General features: G+C 47.7%; 1 protein-coding gene across 2 annotated transcripts in view; it reads left to right on the forward strand.

Annotated features, from left to right (window-relative positions):
- Positions 1-14,184, forward strand: part of LOC102946597 (myosin-IIIb) — a 144,354-nt gene that overhangs the window by 107,612 nt on the left and 22,558 nt on the right. For both annotated transcript variants that reach the window (XM_037902509.2, XM_037902510.2), the window contains 2 exons: positions 523-719; positions 3,801-3,890. In XM_037902509.2, coding sequence (XP_037758437.1) covers positions 523-719; positions 3,801-3,890 — 287 coding nt within the window. The remainder of the gene's footprint in view (positions 1-522; positions 720-3,800; positions 3,891-14,184) is intronic.

Here is a 14,184-nt window from a genome sequence, read left to right on the forward strand (position 1 = left end):
GAGTAGCAGCAGCAGGTCTCTGGTGGTGATTTAAAGGGTCTGGAGCTCCATTGCGGTAGCAGCGGCTGGAGCCCTGGGCCCTTTAAATCACCCCGGTGCTCCCAGCTGCCTGTGCAGCTGGTAGCTCTGGGGGTGATTTAAAGGCCCCAGGGCTCCCAGCCGCAGCCGGAGCTCCTGGGCCTTTAAATCTTGATTTAAAGGGCCCTGGTATTTAAAGGCCGTGCCTCTTCCTGTTGAGGCCACGCCCTCTGCTCAGGACTCCGGTGTACCGGTAAGTCCTTTAAGTTACTTTCACCCCTGGGAACAATATATGAAGGATTGTGGTGGATTCATCATCACTGACCATTTTTAAAATCAAAATTGGATGTTATCTAAAAGTTACGCTCTATTAATTATTTTGGGAGAGGTATGTGGCCTGTGTTATACAGGAGCTCAGACTAGATGATCGCAGTAGTCCCTTCTGGCCTAGGAATCTATCAATCTCACACCCACCTTCGTTTTTTCTCTCTTTCCTGTTTTCAGTCGACTCCCTTTGATAATTTTTTGCGCTCCACGCCCTGCCCTGTGATGGGGACAGAGGGGCAGACAGGAGAAGAAGAAGAAATGAGGCAAATCAAGAGGGGAGCAACTCTCCGCTGGTTCAGAGAGACACAGGCCAGGAGGGTTATGCAGGATGATGGGGCCTTTCCTGGCTGGCTGCATGGGATGATCAGCAGGAGGTGAGGACCCTAGGGGCATGCAGTTTATCAAGGGGACTGAGCTCTGCAGGCAGAGGCTGGCATGTCCTTAGGGAGAGTGTGTATGTGAGTGTGGGTTGGGGTCCCTGGAGATAGCATGGACTGTTTTCTCAGGGAGCTGGGAATAGGACACAGGGCCTTTCCGCTCAAGAGCACTGATTCCCATCCAGACCCGTCAGGGAGACTGGCTGGTTTATGGAGCTAGGAGTGGGATACGGGGCCTTTTACTTCTAGATCACTAGTTCCAATCCAGGGTGGCAGCAGCTGAAGGTCTTTATCTGATTTTTATCCCAAAGATTGATGGAATGGTAAATACTGATGAGGACAGGGCAACCATGTAGATTTGAACTGCTTGGTAAACTGGGCCCATTTAGAATAAAAGTGTTTTAATTAGGGGTGTCAATTAATCGCAGTTAACTCATGTGATTAACTCAAAAAAATTAATCGTGATTGAAAAAATTAATTGCTATTAATCGCACTGTTCAACAATAGAATAATAATTGAAATTTATTAAATATTTTTGGATTATTTTCTACATTTTTAAATATATCTATTTCAATTACAGCACAGAATACAAAATGTACAGTGCTCACTTTATATTATTTTTATTACAAATATTTGCACTATAAAAATAATAAAAGAAATTGTATTTTTCAATTCATCTCATACAAGTACTGTAGTGCAATCTCTTTATCATGGAAGTGCCTCTTTCAAATGTAGGGGTTTTTTGTTACATAACTGCACTGAAAAACAAATCAGTGTAAAACTTTAGAGCCTACAAGTCCACTCAGTCCTACTTCTCATTCAGCCAACCGCGAAGAGAAACAAGTTTGTTTACATTTATGGGAGATAATGCTGCCCACTTCCTAATTACAGTGTCACCTGAAAGTGAGAACAGGCATTTGCATGGCACTGTCGTAGCTGGCGTCGCAAGACAGTTACGTTCCAGATGCGCTGAAGATTCATATGCCCCTTCATGCTTCGGCCATCATTCCAGAGGACATGCTTCCATGCTGATGATGCTCATTAAAAAAATAATGCGTTCATTAAATTTGAGACTGAACTCCTTGAGGGAGAATTGTATGTCTACTGCTCTGTTTTACCCGCATTCTGTCATGTTACTGTATTCATGTTATACACAGTACTCATGTTATAGCAGTCTCAGATGATGACCCAGCACAGGTTGTTCATTTTAAGAATACTTCCACTGCAAATTTGACACAATGCAAAGAAGATACAAATGTGAAATTTCTAAAGATAGCTACAGTCCTCGACCCAAGATTTAAGAAGCTGAAGTGGCTTCCAAAATCTGAGAGGGATGAGGTGTGGAGCATGCTTTGACAAGTCTTAAAAGAGCAACACTCTGATGCAGAAACTACAGAACCCAAACCACCAAAAAAGAAAATCAACCTTCTGGTGGTGGCATCTGACTCAGATGATGAAAATGAACATGCATTGGTCCACACTGCTTTGGATCGTTATCGAGCAGAACCTGTCATCAGCATGGACGCATGTCCTCTGGAATGGTGGTTGAAGCAGCAAGGGACATATGAATCTTTAGCGCATCTGGCATGTAAATGTCTTGCGAGGTCAGCTACAACAATGCCATGCGAACACCTGTTCTCACTTTCAGGTGACATTGTAATTAAGCGACAGCATTATCTTCTGCAAATGTAAACAAACTTGTTTTTCTGAGCGACTGGCTGAACAAGTAGGACTGATGGCACTTGTAGGCTCTAAAGTTTTACATTGTTTTATTTTTGAATGCAGGGTATTTTTTGTACATAATTCTATATTTGTAAGTTCAACTTTCATGATAGAGATTGCACTACAGTACTTGTATTAGGTGAAATTTAAAAATACTATTTACTTTGTTACAGTGCAAATATTAGTAATAAAAAATAAATATAAAATGAGCACTGTACACTTTGAATTCTGTGTTGTAATTGATATAAATATATTTGAAAATGTTGAAAACATCCAAAAATATTTAAATAAATGATATTCTATTATTAACAGCGTGATTAATCACATGATTAATTGCAATTCATTTTTTTAATTGCTTGAACCAACCCTAGTTTTAATATAATTAAATGCAAAGTTATACATCTAGGATCAAGGAATGCAGGCCATACCTGCAGAATGAGGGACTGCGTCCTGGGAAGCAGTGACTCTGTAAAGGATTTAGAGGTCATAGCTGAACATGAGCTCTCAATGTGATGCTGTGGCTAAAAGGGATCCTGGGATGTGTAGAGAAGGAGCAGGGAGGTGATTTTAACTCTGTATGTAGAGTTCAATATGGCAATACCATTGTCACAGATCCATGGGATCTGTGCTACATCCCAGCCTTTAAGCAGTCCCCGTCAGTGTGCCAGACCCCCAAGGAGTCCCACCCTTCCTTCAGGCTAGGCTCTGCAGCATCACTGCCTCCTAGACTGAGCCTCGGGGCTCTGAGCTCTTGTGTAACGTGGTGAGCTCTGTTCAGCAAACCCAACTGAAACAGAGTCCTGGTAACGACTTGGACACTCTTCTGGGACTAATGCGCACAAGCAAGTGCTTGCAGTGACACCCAAGTCTTTTCAAGACAGAGAAGGAAGTATTAGTCAACTGGAACACGGCATTGGAAATCCTTTCATTAGCATAGAGAAATAAAGATTAAAACATTGTCCATTATGGTCAATCCAGAACAATCCAGCCATTTCAGGCTCTATCTCTCTGACTCCTTTGTCAGTCCAAGGAGAGAGCAACCAGTTTCCTCCAAAAGCCCACACTTTATTCCCTGGCCATCTTGTCTCAGAGACACTGTGATTGAGATATCTTTTATTGGACCAACTTCTGTTGGTGAGAGAGACAAGCTTTCAAGCTACACAGAGCTCTTCCTCAGGTCTGGGAATGGTACTTACAGTGTGCCTGAAGTGAAGGGGGCAGGATGAGAATGAGTGCTGGCTGCACCATAGAGGGAGTGTTACCAGGATGTGAAAAAGGGATGGGGGCTCCTGAACAGGGAAAGCATGCGGGTTTATTGCTGACTCTCGGATTAAAATCTTTCCTCTCTGCTTTCAGGGAAGCTGAGAACTTGCTGATGGACAAGCCTCTGGGCTGCTTTCTGGTTCGAATCAGTCAGAGCAGGCCAGGCTACACCCTGTCATACAGGTAACGCATCCACTGCTTTTCTTCTACCAGGACTCTTAGTGTTGGGCTGCATGGGGCAATGCTAACACAGTGCGTCAGCTTTCTCCGTGGACTGAGATAATGAGGCTGGTGCTTAGACACCCCTGACCTGGGTGCCCTAGACACACCCCAGAGGGACAGACGGGGACTCTGAGGCCTCCATAAAGAAGAGAGAGCCTCTGCCTTTTACTGAGGATTAGACTGATTTATGAACTATGTATAGTAGCCACAGGACATGAGCTGGAGGGGATGCTAGGTATGGGCACTGCGTGGGGAGCTGAGATGTTGGGCAGTTGATGTGGATGCTCCATCCATCCCCACATGCAGCTGTATGGGAGGTGGAGGACGGTGGTTGTGAGTACTACTTGAGGAAGTGCCATATTGGGTGGGAAGGGGATGCTGTTTCTGAGTCCTGCACTGGGGGGATCAGGCTGGAGGAGGTGCTGCCTGGAATGGGGACAGACTGGAGGAGGTTGGGATGTGTAGGCTAGGAACATACTCATAGGGGAGTGATGGAAAGGGGTCCTTTGCACAGGTACGTGCAAGCGAAAATTCAGGGTAGTGATGCAGGGGCACAAGCCTGTAAGATAGAATGGGCTACTGAGTAGTCATAGATTCTGAGGCCAGAAGGGACCACTATGATCATCTAGTCTGATCTCCTAACACGGGTCAGCGAACTGCCCCAAAATAAAGCCTGTTTGAACTACAGCATATCTTTTAGAAAAACATCCAATCTTGATTTAAAAATTTTCAGTGATACAGAATCCACCACGACCACTGGTAAATTGGTCCAGTGATTAATTACCCTCACTATCAAAAATGTGCACCTTTGTTTCCAGTCTGAAATTGTCTAACTTCAGTTTCCAGCCATTTGATCTTGTACTTTTGTCAGTTAGGCTGAAGAGCCCTGTATTATCAAATTTCTATTCCCCATGTAGGTACTTATAAACTGTGATCAAGTCACCATTAACTTTCTCTGTGAGAAACTAAACAGGTTGAGCTCCTAGAGTCTATCACTATAAGGCATGTTTTCCAATCCTTTAATCATCCTCATGGCTTTTCTTTGAACCCTCTCTAATTTATCAATATCTTTCTTGAAATGAGGACATCAGAAATGGACACAGTATTTCCGTAGGGATACCACCAATGCCAAATATAGAGGTAATAAAACCTCTCTACTCCTGCTTGAAATTCCCCTGTTAATGCATCCAAGGGCCATGTTAACTCTTTTGTCCATAGCATCGCACAGGAAGCTCTTGTTCAGCTGATTATCCCCCACAATCCCCAAATCTTTTTCAGAGTCACTGCTTCCCAGGAGAGTCCCCCATCTTGTAGATGTGGCTTATGTTCTTTGTTCCTAGGTGTATACATTTATATTTGGCCATATTGAAACACACATTGCTTGCATCCAGCTTACCAACCTATTCAGTATCGGTGACCAGCCCTTTTTATTATTTATATTTCCCCAAATTTTTGTGCCACCTGCAAACTTTGTCAGTGATAATTTTGTTCCAGGTCATTGATACAAATGTTAAATGGTGTAGGGCCAAGAACCGTGTCAAGCTATCTCAACTGGCTCATGACCGTGCATGCCTGGCTCAGGGCAGACTGTCAAGAAGCAGGACACAAACCCTAAATTAGTTATATGTTCCATAATTAGATTTCACCAACAAAGTAACAAGAGTGAACTCCACAAGCTCTATAGCAGCCTTATCCTGGAGTCACAGACCATCACATTGGGCACTCCAGTCTATCTTGCCACCCAGGCAAGCTTGTCTTTGTGACAGATGGTCCTTACACCAGAAATCACAACACTATTCAGATTACTCACAGTCCCAAAGGACCAGTCACTTACCCCAGGTCAATTGCACTGCAGATTGCTCACCAAAGACAATGCTTGTAGCCAATTCTGTAATAAACAAACTAAAAATGTATTACCTAAGAATAGAAATGAGTTATTTACAAGGTTAAATAAAGCAGGTAACATACACACACAAGTGAGTTACAGTCTTAGATTTCAAAAGACAATGGAAACTTCTATAATAAGCAAACTCTGTATGTCCTTTAGGGCTAACTCATGCAAAACAGATGAAGGTCTTTTGCTTATGCTTAATGATTTTTGGCCCTACAAGTACAGTAACTCCTTGCTTAACATTTTGCAGTTATGTTCCTGAAAAATGCTACTTTAAGCGAAATGATGTTAAGCGAATCCAATTTCCCCATAAGAATCAATGTAAATTGGGGTGCGGGGAGGGTTAGGTTCCAGGGAAAAAAATTTCACTATACAAAAGATTTATTTATTTATACACACACACACACAAACACACAGAGAGAGAGTATAAGTTTTAAAGAAACAAGTTAATACTGTACACAGCAATGATGATTGTGAAGCTTGGTTGAGATGGTGGAGTCAGAGGGTAGAAGAGGGTGGGACATTTCTCAGGGAATGCCTTGCTGCTAAATGATGAACTAGCACTCAGCTGAGCCCTCAAGAGTTAACCAGTTGTTGTTAATGTAGCCTCACGCTCTACAAGGCAGGACGAATGGAGGGAGGAGACACAATAGACACATGGCTGTGGCTGAAAACATTCCGTACGGAAACTGAACGTGATGATGAACCCACGCTATCCCACTGGAGCACAACACTCCCTCCACTTTCCAAAGTGCCGGGGGGTGCATGTGTGTGTGAGACAGAGACATGCAGTGTGTGTATGAGAGAGAGACAGAGACATACACCGTGTGTGTGAGAGAGATGCGCATTGCCCCTTTAAGTACGCTGACCCCACTCTAAGTACACAGCCTTTTTAAGTAGATTAGCAAATTGAGACAGCAGTTGCTGCCAGCAAGCTTCCTCCATCCTGAGTCCTGTCGTGTCCCTCCCCACTCATCGCCCCCCACTCTGTGGAGATGGGGTACAGGAGCAGGGGGGCAGGAGTGGGAGGCGGGAGACACCCTGACAATAGCACCCCTCTTTGCCCCCCACCTCCTGCACAGCAAGCAGGAGCCTCCCGGGAGCAGCTCCAAGGCAGAGGGCAGGAGCAGCCCATGGCAGTAGGGGGAGGGACACCTGAACTGCCTGGCAATTGGTAGCCTGCTGGGCGGCTGCCGCAAAGGGAACTTAGGGGAGCGGGGAGCTGATGGGGGCTGCCAGTCCACCCTGGTTCCAAGCCCTCACCAGCTCGCTCCAACGGGCTGCTCTTCCTGCAAGCAGTGGACAAAGCAGGCGGCTGCCAAACAACGTTCTAAGGGAGCATTGCGCAACTTTAAATGAGCATGTTCTCTAATAGATCAGCAATGTAACAACGAAACATTAACCGGGACGATGTTAAGTGAGGACTTACTCTATGTCTGCACTGCAATTAGACATTGTCACTGGCCTGTGCCAGTGGACTAGGGTTTGCAGGGCTCAGGATAAGGGTCTGTTTAATTGCAGTGTAGATGTTCGGGCTTGGGCTACAGCCCAACCTCTGGGACTCTCTGAGCTCTCAAGGTCCTTCAGCCTGGCCCCAGCCTGAGCCCAGATGTCTACACCACAATTAAACAGACCCTTAGCCTGAGCCCGAGTCAGTGGGCATGGGCCAACCGTGGGTTTTAATTGCAGTGTAGACATACCCTGAGAGTCCAAGCAACAAAAAGAACCTAGCTGCTTCTTCGAGTGCTTGTTCATGTCAATTCCAATCGGGTGTGTGCGTGCTGCGTGCATGCCAGCTGGAAGATTTTTTCCTTAGCAGCGTCCATAGGGTTGGCCTGGGCGCCCCCTTGAGTTGTGCCTTCATGGCGCCCAATATAGGGCCCTGCCGACCCGCCACCCCCTTAGTTCCTTCTTACCGCTGACGATGGCTAGCTGGAACAAACTGTTGCTCTTGCTTTGCAAGTGTGAGTTAGTCAGTTAGTTAATAGTTGATACTTCTAGTAGCTCTTAAGTTTTCTTTTGGGGGTCCCCCCCAACAATGCTTCCCCAGCTCCTGGGTATGCTCCAGTCCCCAGGGTTCAAGCTCTGTGAGGACTTTGGAAAGTTTATGCCTAAGAGCGACCCACACTCTTCCTGTCTGCGGTGCCTCGGAGAGAGCCACCAGAAGGAGAAGTGCAGAATTTGCAAAGGGTTCCACCCTAGGACCTTGAAAGACCGAGATCAAAGACTCAAGATCCTTCTAATGGTGACGGCACTCCGACTACAATCCGACCTGGGGTCGGCAGAACCCAGGCCCCAGCACCTCCTCGTCGGTGCACAGTGCTCCGGCACCGACAGTGCATGAGCCGGTACTTAGGAAGGACCCCAAGGAGTCACTGTACCGCCACGGCTCCGCCCATAGACAGTCTGCTGTCAGGCACTGGTCTCAGCCCCCGGTGCCCCAGAAAAAGAAAAGGCCGGAGAGGGGTCGCTCTCCCACCTCCAAGCCCAAGGAGCGATGATGGTGTGCCGATCTCCATCTCCAGCGCACCTCTCCCTGGCACGGTCCACCCATGTAGGGGAACCGCACCAGTCCCCTCTTTCTTGGCACCACTCGCTGGCACTGCAGAGTACCACTCCTCCATGGTCCTTCTCGGAGACCTCGGAGGTGCAATCCTACTGCTCCGACAGGACCAGGAGTAGAAGGTCCAGGTCCCGCCATGACCACCAGCCCTATCCGGCGCTATGGCCACCGCAGTGGCAATCCTCGACTCAGTGGCCCTTCTGGACACTCTCGGCATATCATCAGAGCCAGGGACAAATCCAAGGGTCAAGGTCCAGGTCCGCATCAGTGTCTTTGGTGTCCTTCGTCCCTCCACAAGTACTATCGATACTGCTGGCAGCCGTGCCACCAAGACCTCTCCCTACACTTGCAATGCCAGTACCGACTCTTCTGATATCGGCACCACCTGCATCGGCGACCTCAGCACCGCCGGAGTCAACAACCTTGGCACCGTCGGCATCAGCACCAATGATCCTAGTTCCGGCAGCCCCGGCACTGCAGGCTATGGACCTGGCGGCACAGCAGTACCGGGTGCTCCGTGACCCCCTTGGTGCAGAGGGAAGCGAGCACGGCCCATTGCCAGGACTTTGCTCTTCATCCTCCCCAGACGAACCTGTGGCAGGGACATGGACAGCCCGGCATTGGAGGACAACAGGGTCCTGCAACAGCTTCTGCGAGGGGTGGCCCAGAACCTGTGGATCCAGGTGGAGGAGGTGGTAGAGAACGCCAACCCAGTGGTTGACATCCTTGCCCCTCTGGACCCTCTCATATTGCCTTGCCATTAATAAAGAGTATTATTGAGACCACAAAGACCTTGTAGCAGACCCCAGCATCTCTGCCTCCTATGGCCAAGAGAAACAAGAGGCGATACTTTGTCCCTTCAAAGGGATACGAGCACCTATATACCTACCCACCCACCCCCCAATTCCCTGGTGGTTGATGCAGCGAACCAGCGTGAGCACCAAGGCTACCAGGGCCCCTCCCCTAAAAATAGGGATGCTAAAAGACTAGACCTTTTGGGGAGGAAGGTCCACCCTACTGGGGGGCTGCAGCTCCGCATATCAAACCAGCAGGCCATCATTAGCAGATACCCGCATAACACCTGCGGTGCAATGGCCAGGTTTGCTGAGCTGCTACCAGAGGACTCTCATGTGGAGTTCTCGGCACTGGTGGAGGAAGGAAAACTGATTTCCCGAGCTTCCATACAGGCTGCATTGACCCCGGCAGATGCGGCCTCCCACACAGTGGCCACAGGGGTTGCAATGAGGAGGAGTTCCTGGTTGCAGGTCTCTGGTCTCCCCTACGAGGTCCAACAAACCATCCAGGACTTTCCCTTCGAGGGTTCGGCCCTATTTTCTGATAAAACAGAAAAAAGACTCCACAGTCTAAAGGACTCAAGGGCCACGCTCAGGTCCTTGGGCCTGCACACTCCTGACACTCATCTCAGGCACTTCTGGCCGCAGCCTCCCTCATGATTCTACCAGCCACAGAACTGGCAGGACGCTCCTCAGAGGAGGAATAGGAGTATCAGGAGAAGACCACACCCATCCTCTGGCCAGGGCTCTGGCTATCCCAAGACACCTCCTGGCCCCAGACCAGCCTTTTGAGGGTGCGGTCGAGGACGGCACACCAGTGCAAGAACTGGATCTAACCTGACTTGTCCCGATTTTCCCCTTTCTACCATCCATGGTCCCGTATCACTTTGGGCGGAGTACTCTGCACAGTAGAGGGGGGATACTCCATCCAATTCTGTGCCTTCCCACCCTTCCCCCCCCCTTCCCCGTCCCTCTTCAGGGACCCCTCTCACAAGCAGATCCTTATTCAGGAGATGCACTCGCTCCTATCGCTAGGGGCAGTGGAAGAGGTTCCTCAGAAGCAAAGGGCAAGGGTTTCTACTCCCGGTATTTCCTAATACCGAAAGCCAAGGTTGGGCTCAGGCCCATCCTAGACCTGCAAGAGTTCAACAAGTTTGTGAAGAAGCTCAAGTTCCGCATGGTCTGTTTGGCCTCCATTATCCCCTCACTGGATCCAGGAGATTAGTATGCCACCCTCAACTTGAAGGACGTGTACTTTCACTTAGCAATAAGTCTGCCCCACAGAAAATACCTCAGGTTTGTGGTGAACAACCGCTATCAGTTCACAGTCCTCCCTTTTGGCCTGTCAGCAGCTCCTCGAGTGTTCACCAAGTGCATGGCAGTCATGGCAGCGTTCCCATACCTTGACAACTGGCTGATCAAGGGCTGCCCCAGGTCTCAAGTGGAGGCACAGGTCGGCTTCATGAGAATGATATTCGATGAACTGGGTCTCCTTCTAAACGAAGGGAAATCAACACTGTCCCAAGGATAGAATTTATAGGGGCAGTACTGGACTTGACACAGGCCAGGGCATACATCCCAGAAGCCAGGTTTTGGTCCCTGGCTGACATCATACGGGGTCTCAGTTCCCCACCACCACAGCAGGGAATTGCCTGAAGCTCCAGGACACCTGGCAGCTTGTATCTATGTAGTACAGCATGCCAGACTCAGACTTCAACTACTTCAGTAGTGGCTAGCGTCAGTGTACCGGCCAGTCTGGGACAGTTTGGACAGGATTATAACCCTGCCTCACCTGGTACTCAACTCCCTCCTGTGGTGGCTCGACCCACAGGTAGTAGATCCAGGGGTCCCCTTCACTATCCCTCTCCTTAGTGATAGATGCATCAGACTTGGGCTGGGGGGCACATTTGGGAGATCTCAGAACACAAGGCTTCTGGTCTCAGGCGGATCTCGCTCTACACATCAATGTCAGAGAACTGAGAGTGGCGCACCTGGCATGCCAGACTTTCAGAGCCCACCTAGCAGGGAGATGTGTATCAGTCCTGCCAGACAACACCATGACAATGTTTTATATCAACAAACAGGGGGGTCCACACTCCTCTCTCCTGTGCCAGGAAGCCCTTATGCTGTGGGACTTCTGTGTACAGCACTCAATACGCCTGCAAGCATCGTACCTCGCTGGAATACAGAATGAGCTGGCGGACCATCTCAGCAGGTTGTTTCATGGCCACTAGTGATCCCTTCACCCAGATGTAGTAAAATCAATTTTCCATCGGTGGGGCTTTCCCCAAATAGACCTGTTCGCTATGTGACACAACAGGAAGTGTCAGTGATTCTGCTCCTTCCTGAGTCACAGCCCGGGCTCCATCGCAGCCGCATTCTTCCTCCCATGGGGAGGCCGTCTCCTATATGCATTTCCACCTGTCCTTCTCGTTCACAAGGCACTACTCAAGATTTGGGGGGACCGAGCTTTGGTGATATTGATAGCTCCAGCCTGGCCCCGCCAGCACTGGTACACATTACACCCGGAAATGTCCGTGGAAACCCTGGTCACCCTGCCACTCTTCCCGGACCTAATAACGCAGGATCACGGCCGCCTCCAATATCTGAACCTCGAGTTGCTCCACCTCACAGCGTGGAAGCTCCATGGCTGAACGCAGGGGAGCTCTCCTGCTCTGATCAAGACAAACAAGTTCTCCTTGGCAGCAGAAAACCTTCCACAGGAGTTATCTACCTTGCCAAGTGGAAGAGATTTTCAATCTGGTTGGAGCAGCACCTCCCATCCCCGATGCTTGCCTCGGTGCCACTTACACTGGGCTATCTTCTCCATCTTAAGCAGCAGGAGCTGTCCGTGTCATCAATAAGAGTTCACTTGGCCACCATCTCTGCTTTCCACCCAGGCACAGAGGGCTGCTCGGTCTTTGCAAATCCAATGGTCAGCCATTTCTTTAAGGGTCTCAACAGACTATACCCGCAGGTCTGACAGGCTATCCCGGCTTGGGACCTCAAACTAGTCCTTTCCAGACTTACGGGATCATCATTTGAGCCCTTGGCGACGTGCTCCCATCTCTGTCTCTCATACAACGTGGCATTTCTGGTAGTGATAACCTTAGCTAGGAGGGTGTCCGAGCTCAGGGCCCTAAAATCAGAGCCCCCTTACACTGTATTCCATAAGGACAAGGTTCAACTCAGGCCTCACCTGGCTTTTCTCCCAAAGGTTGTTTCCCAATTTCACATCAACCTGGACATCTTCCTCCCTGTATTCTACCCTAAGCCAAATTCCAGCACCAGGGAGCAGAGACTTCACTCATTGGATGTTCGAAGAGCTAACTAGCCTGCCATATTGAGAGAACGAAACCATTCTGAAGGTCCATCCAGTTATTCGTGGCCGTGGTGGACAGAATGAAATGTCTTCCTGTCTTTTCCCTCCTTTTTATCATGAAAGTTGAACTTACAAATGTAGAATTATGTACAAAAAATACCCTGCATTCAAAAATAAAACAATGTAAAACTTTAGAGCCTACAAGTGCCATCAGTCCTTCTTGTTCAGCCAGTCACTCAGAAAAACAAGTTTGTTTACATTTGCAGAAGGTAATGCTGTCGCTTAATTACAATGTCACCTGAAAGTGAGAACAGGTGTTCGCATGGCAGTGTTGTAGCTGACCTCGCAAGATATTTACATGCCAGATGCGCTAAAGATTCATATGTCCCTTGCTGCTTCAACCACCATTCCAGAGGACATGCGTCCATGCTGATGACAGGTTCTGCTCGATAACGATCCAAAGCAGTGTGGACCAATGCATGTTCATTTTCATCATCTGAGTCAGATGCCACCACCAGAAGGTTGATTTTCTTTTTTGGTGGTTTGGGTTCTGTAGTTTCTGCATCAGAGTGTTGCTCTTTTAAGACTTGTCAAAGCATGCTCCACACCTCATCCCTCTCAGATTTTGGAAGCCACTTCAGCTTCTTAAATCTTGGGTCGAGGACTGTAGCTATCTTTAGAAATTTCACATTTGTTTCTTCTTTGCATTGTGTCAAATTTGCAGTGAAAGTATTCTTAAAATGAACAACCTATGCTGGGTCATCGTCTGAGACTGCTATAACATGAAATATATGACAGAATGCGGGTAAAACAGAGCAGTAGACATACAATTCTCCCTCAAGGAATTCAGTCTCAAATTTAATGAACGCATTATTTTTTTAATGAGCGTCATCAGCATGGAAGCATGTCCTCTGGAATGATGGCCGAAGCATGAAGGGGCATATGAATCTTCAGCGCATCTGGAACGTAACTGTCTTGCGACGCCAGCTACAACAGTGCCATGCAAATGCCTGTTCTCACTTTCAGGTGACATTGTAATTAAGAAGTGGGCAGCATTATCTCCCATAAATGTAAACAAACTTGTTTCTCTTCGCGGTTGGCTGAATGAGAAGTAGGACTGAGTGGACTTGTAGGCTCTAAAGCTTTACATTGTTTTGTTTTTGAGTGCAGTTATGTAACAAAAAGTACTACATTTGAAGTTGCACGTTCATGATAAAGAGATTGCACTACAGTACTTGTATTAGGTGAATTTAAAAATACTTTTATCATTTCTAAGTGCAAATATTTGTAATAAAAATAATATAAAGTGAGCACTGTACACTTTGTATTCTGTGTGGTAATTGAAATCAGTATATTTGAAAATATAGAAAAATATCAAAAATATTTAATAAATTTCAGTTGGTATTCTATTGGTTAACAGTGAGATTAATCACGATTAATTTTTTTGCGTTAATCGTGTGAGTTAACTGCGATTAATTGGCAGCCCTATTTGCTGTCCTTCTAGTTTTGTAATAAAAACATTGTGCAGTGCCAAATCAAATGCCTTACAGCAGCAGTTCTCAAACAGTTGGTCAGGACCCCAAAGTGGGTCGCGACCCCATTTTAATGGGGTCACCAGTGCTGGCTTAGACTTACTGGGGCCCGGGTCCAAAACCTGAGCCCCACCGCCCGGGGCCGAAGCCTGA

The sequence above is a fragment of the Chelonia mydas genome, chromosome 5 (assembly GCF_015237465.2).
Source record: "Chelonia mydas isolate rCheMyd1 chromosome 5, rCheMyd1.pri.v2, whole genome shotgun sequence".
Lineage (NCBI taxonomy): Eukaryota > Metazoa > Chordata > Testudines > Cheloniidae > Chelonia > Chelonia mydas.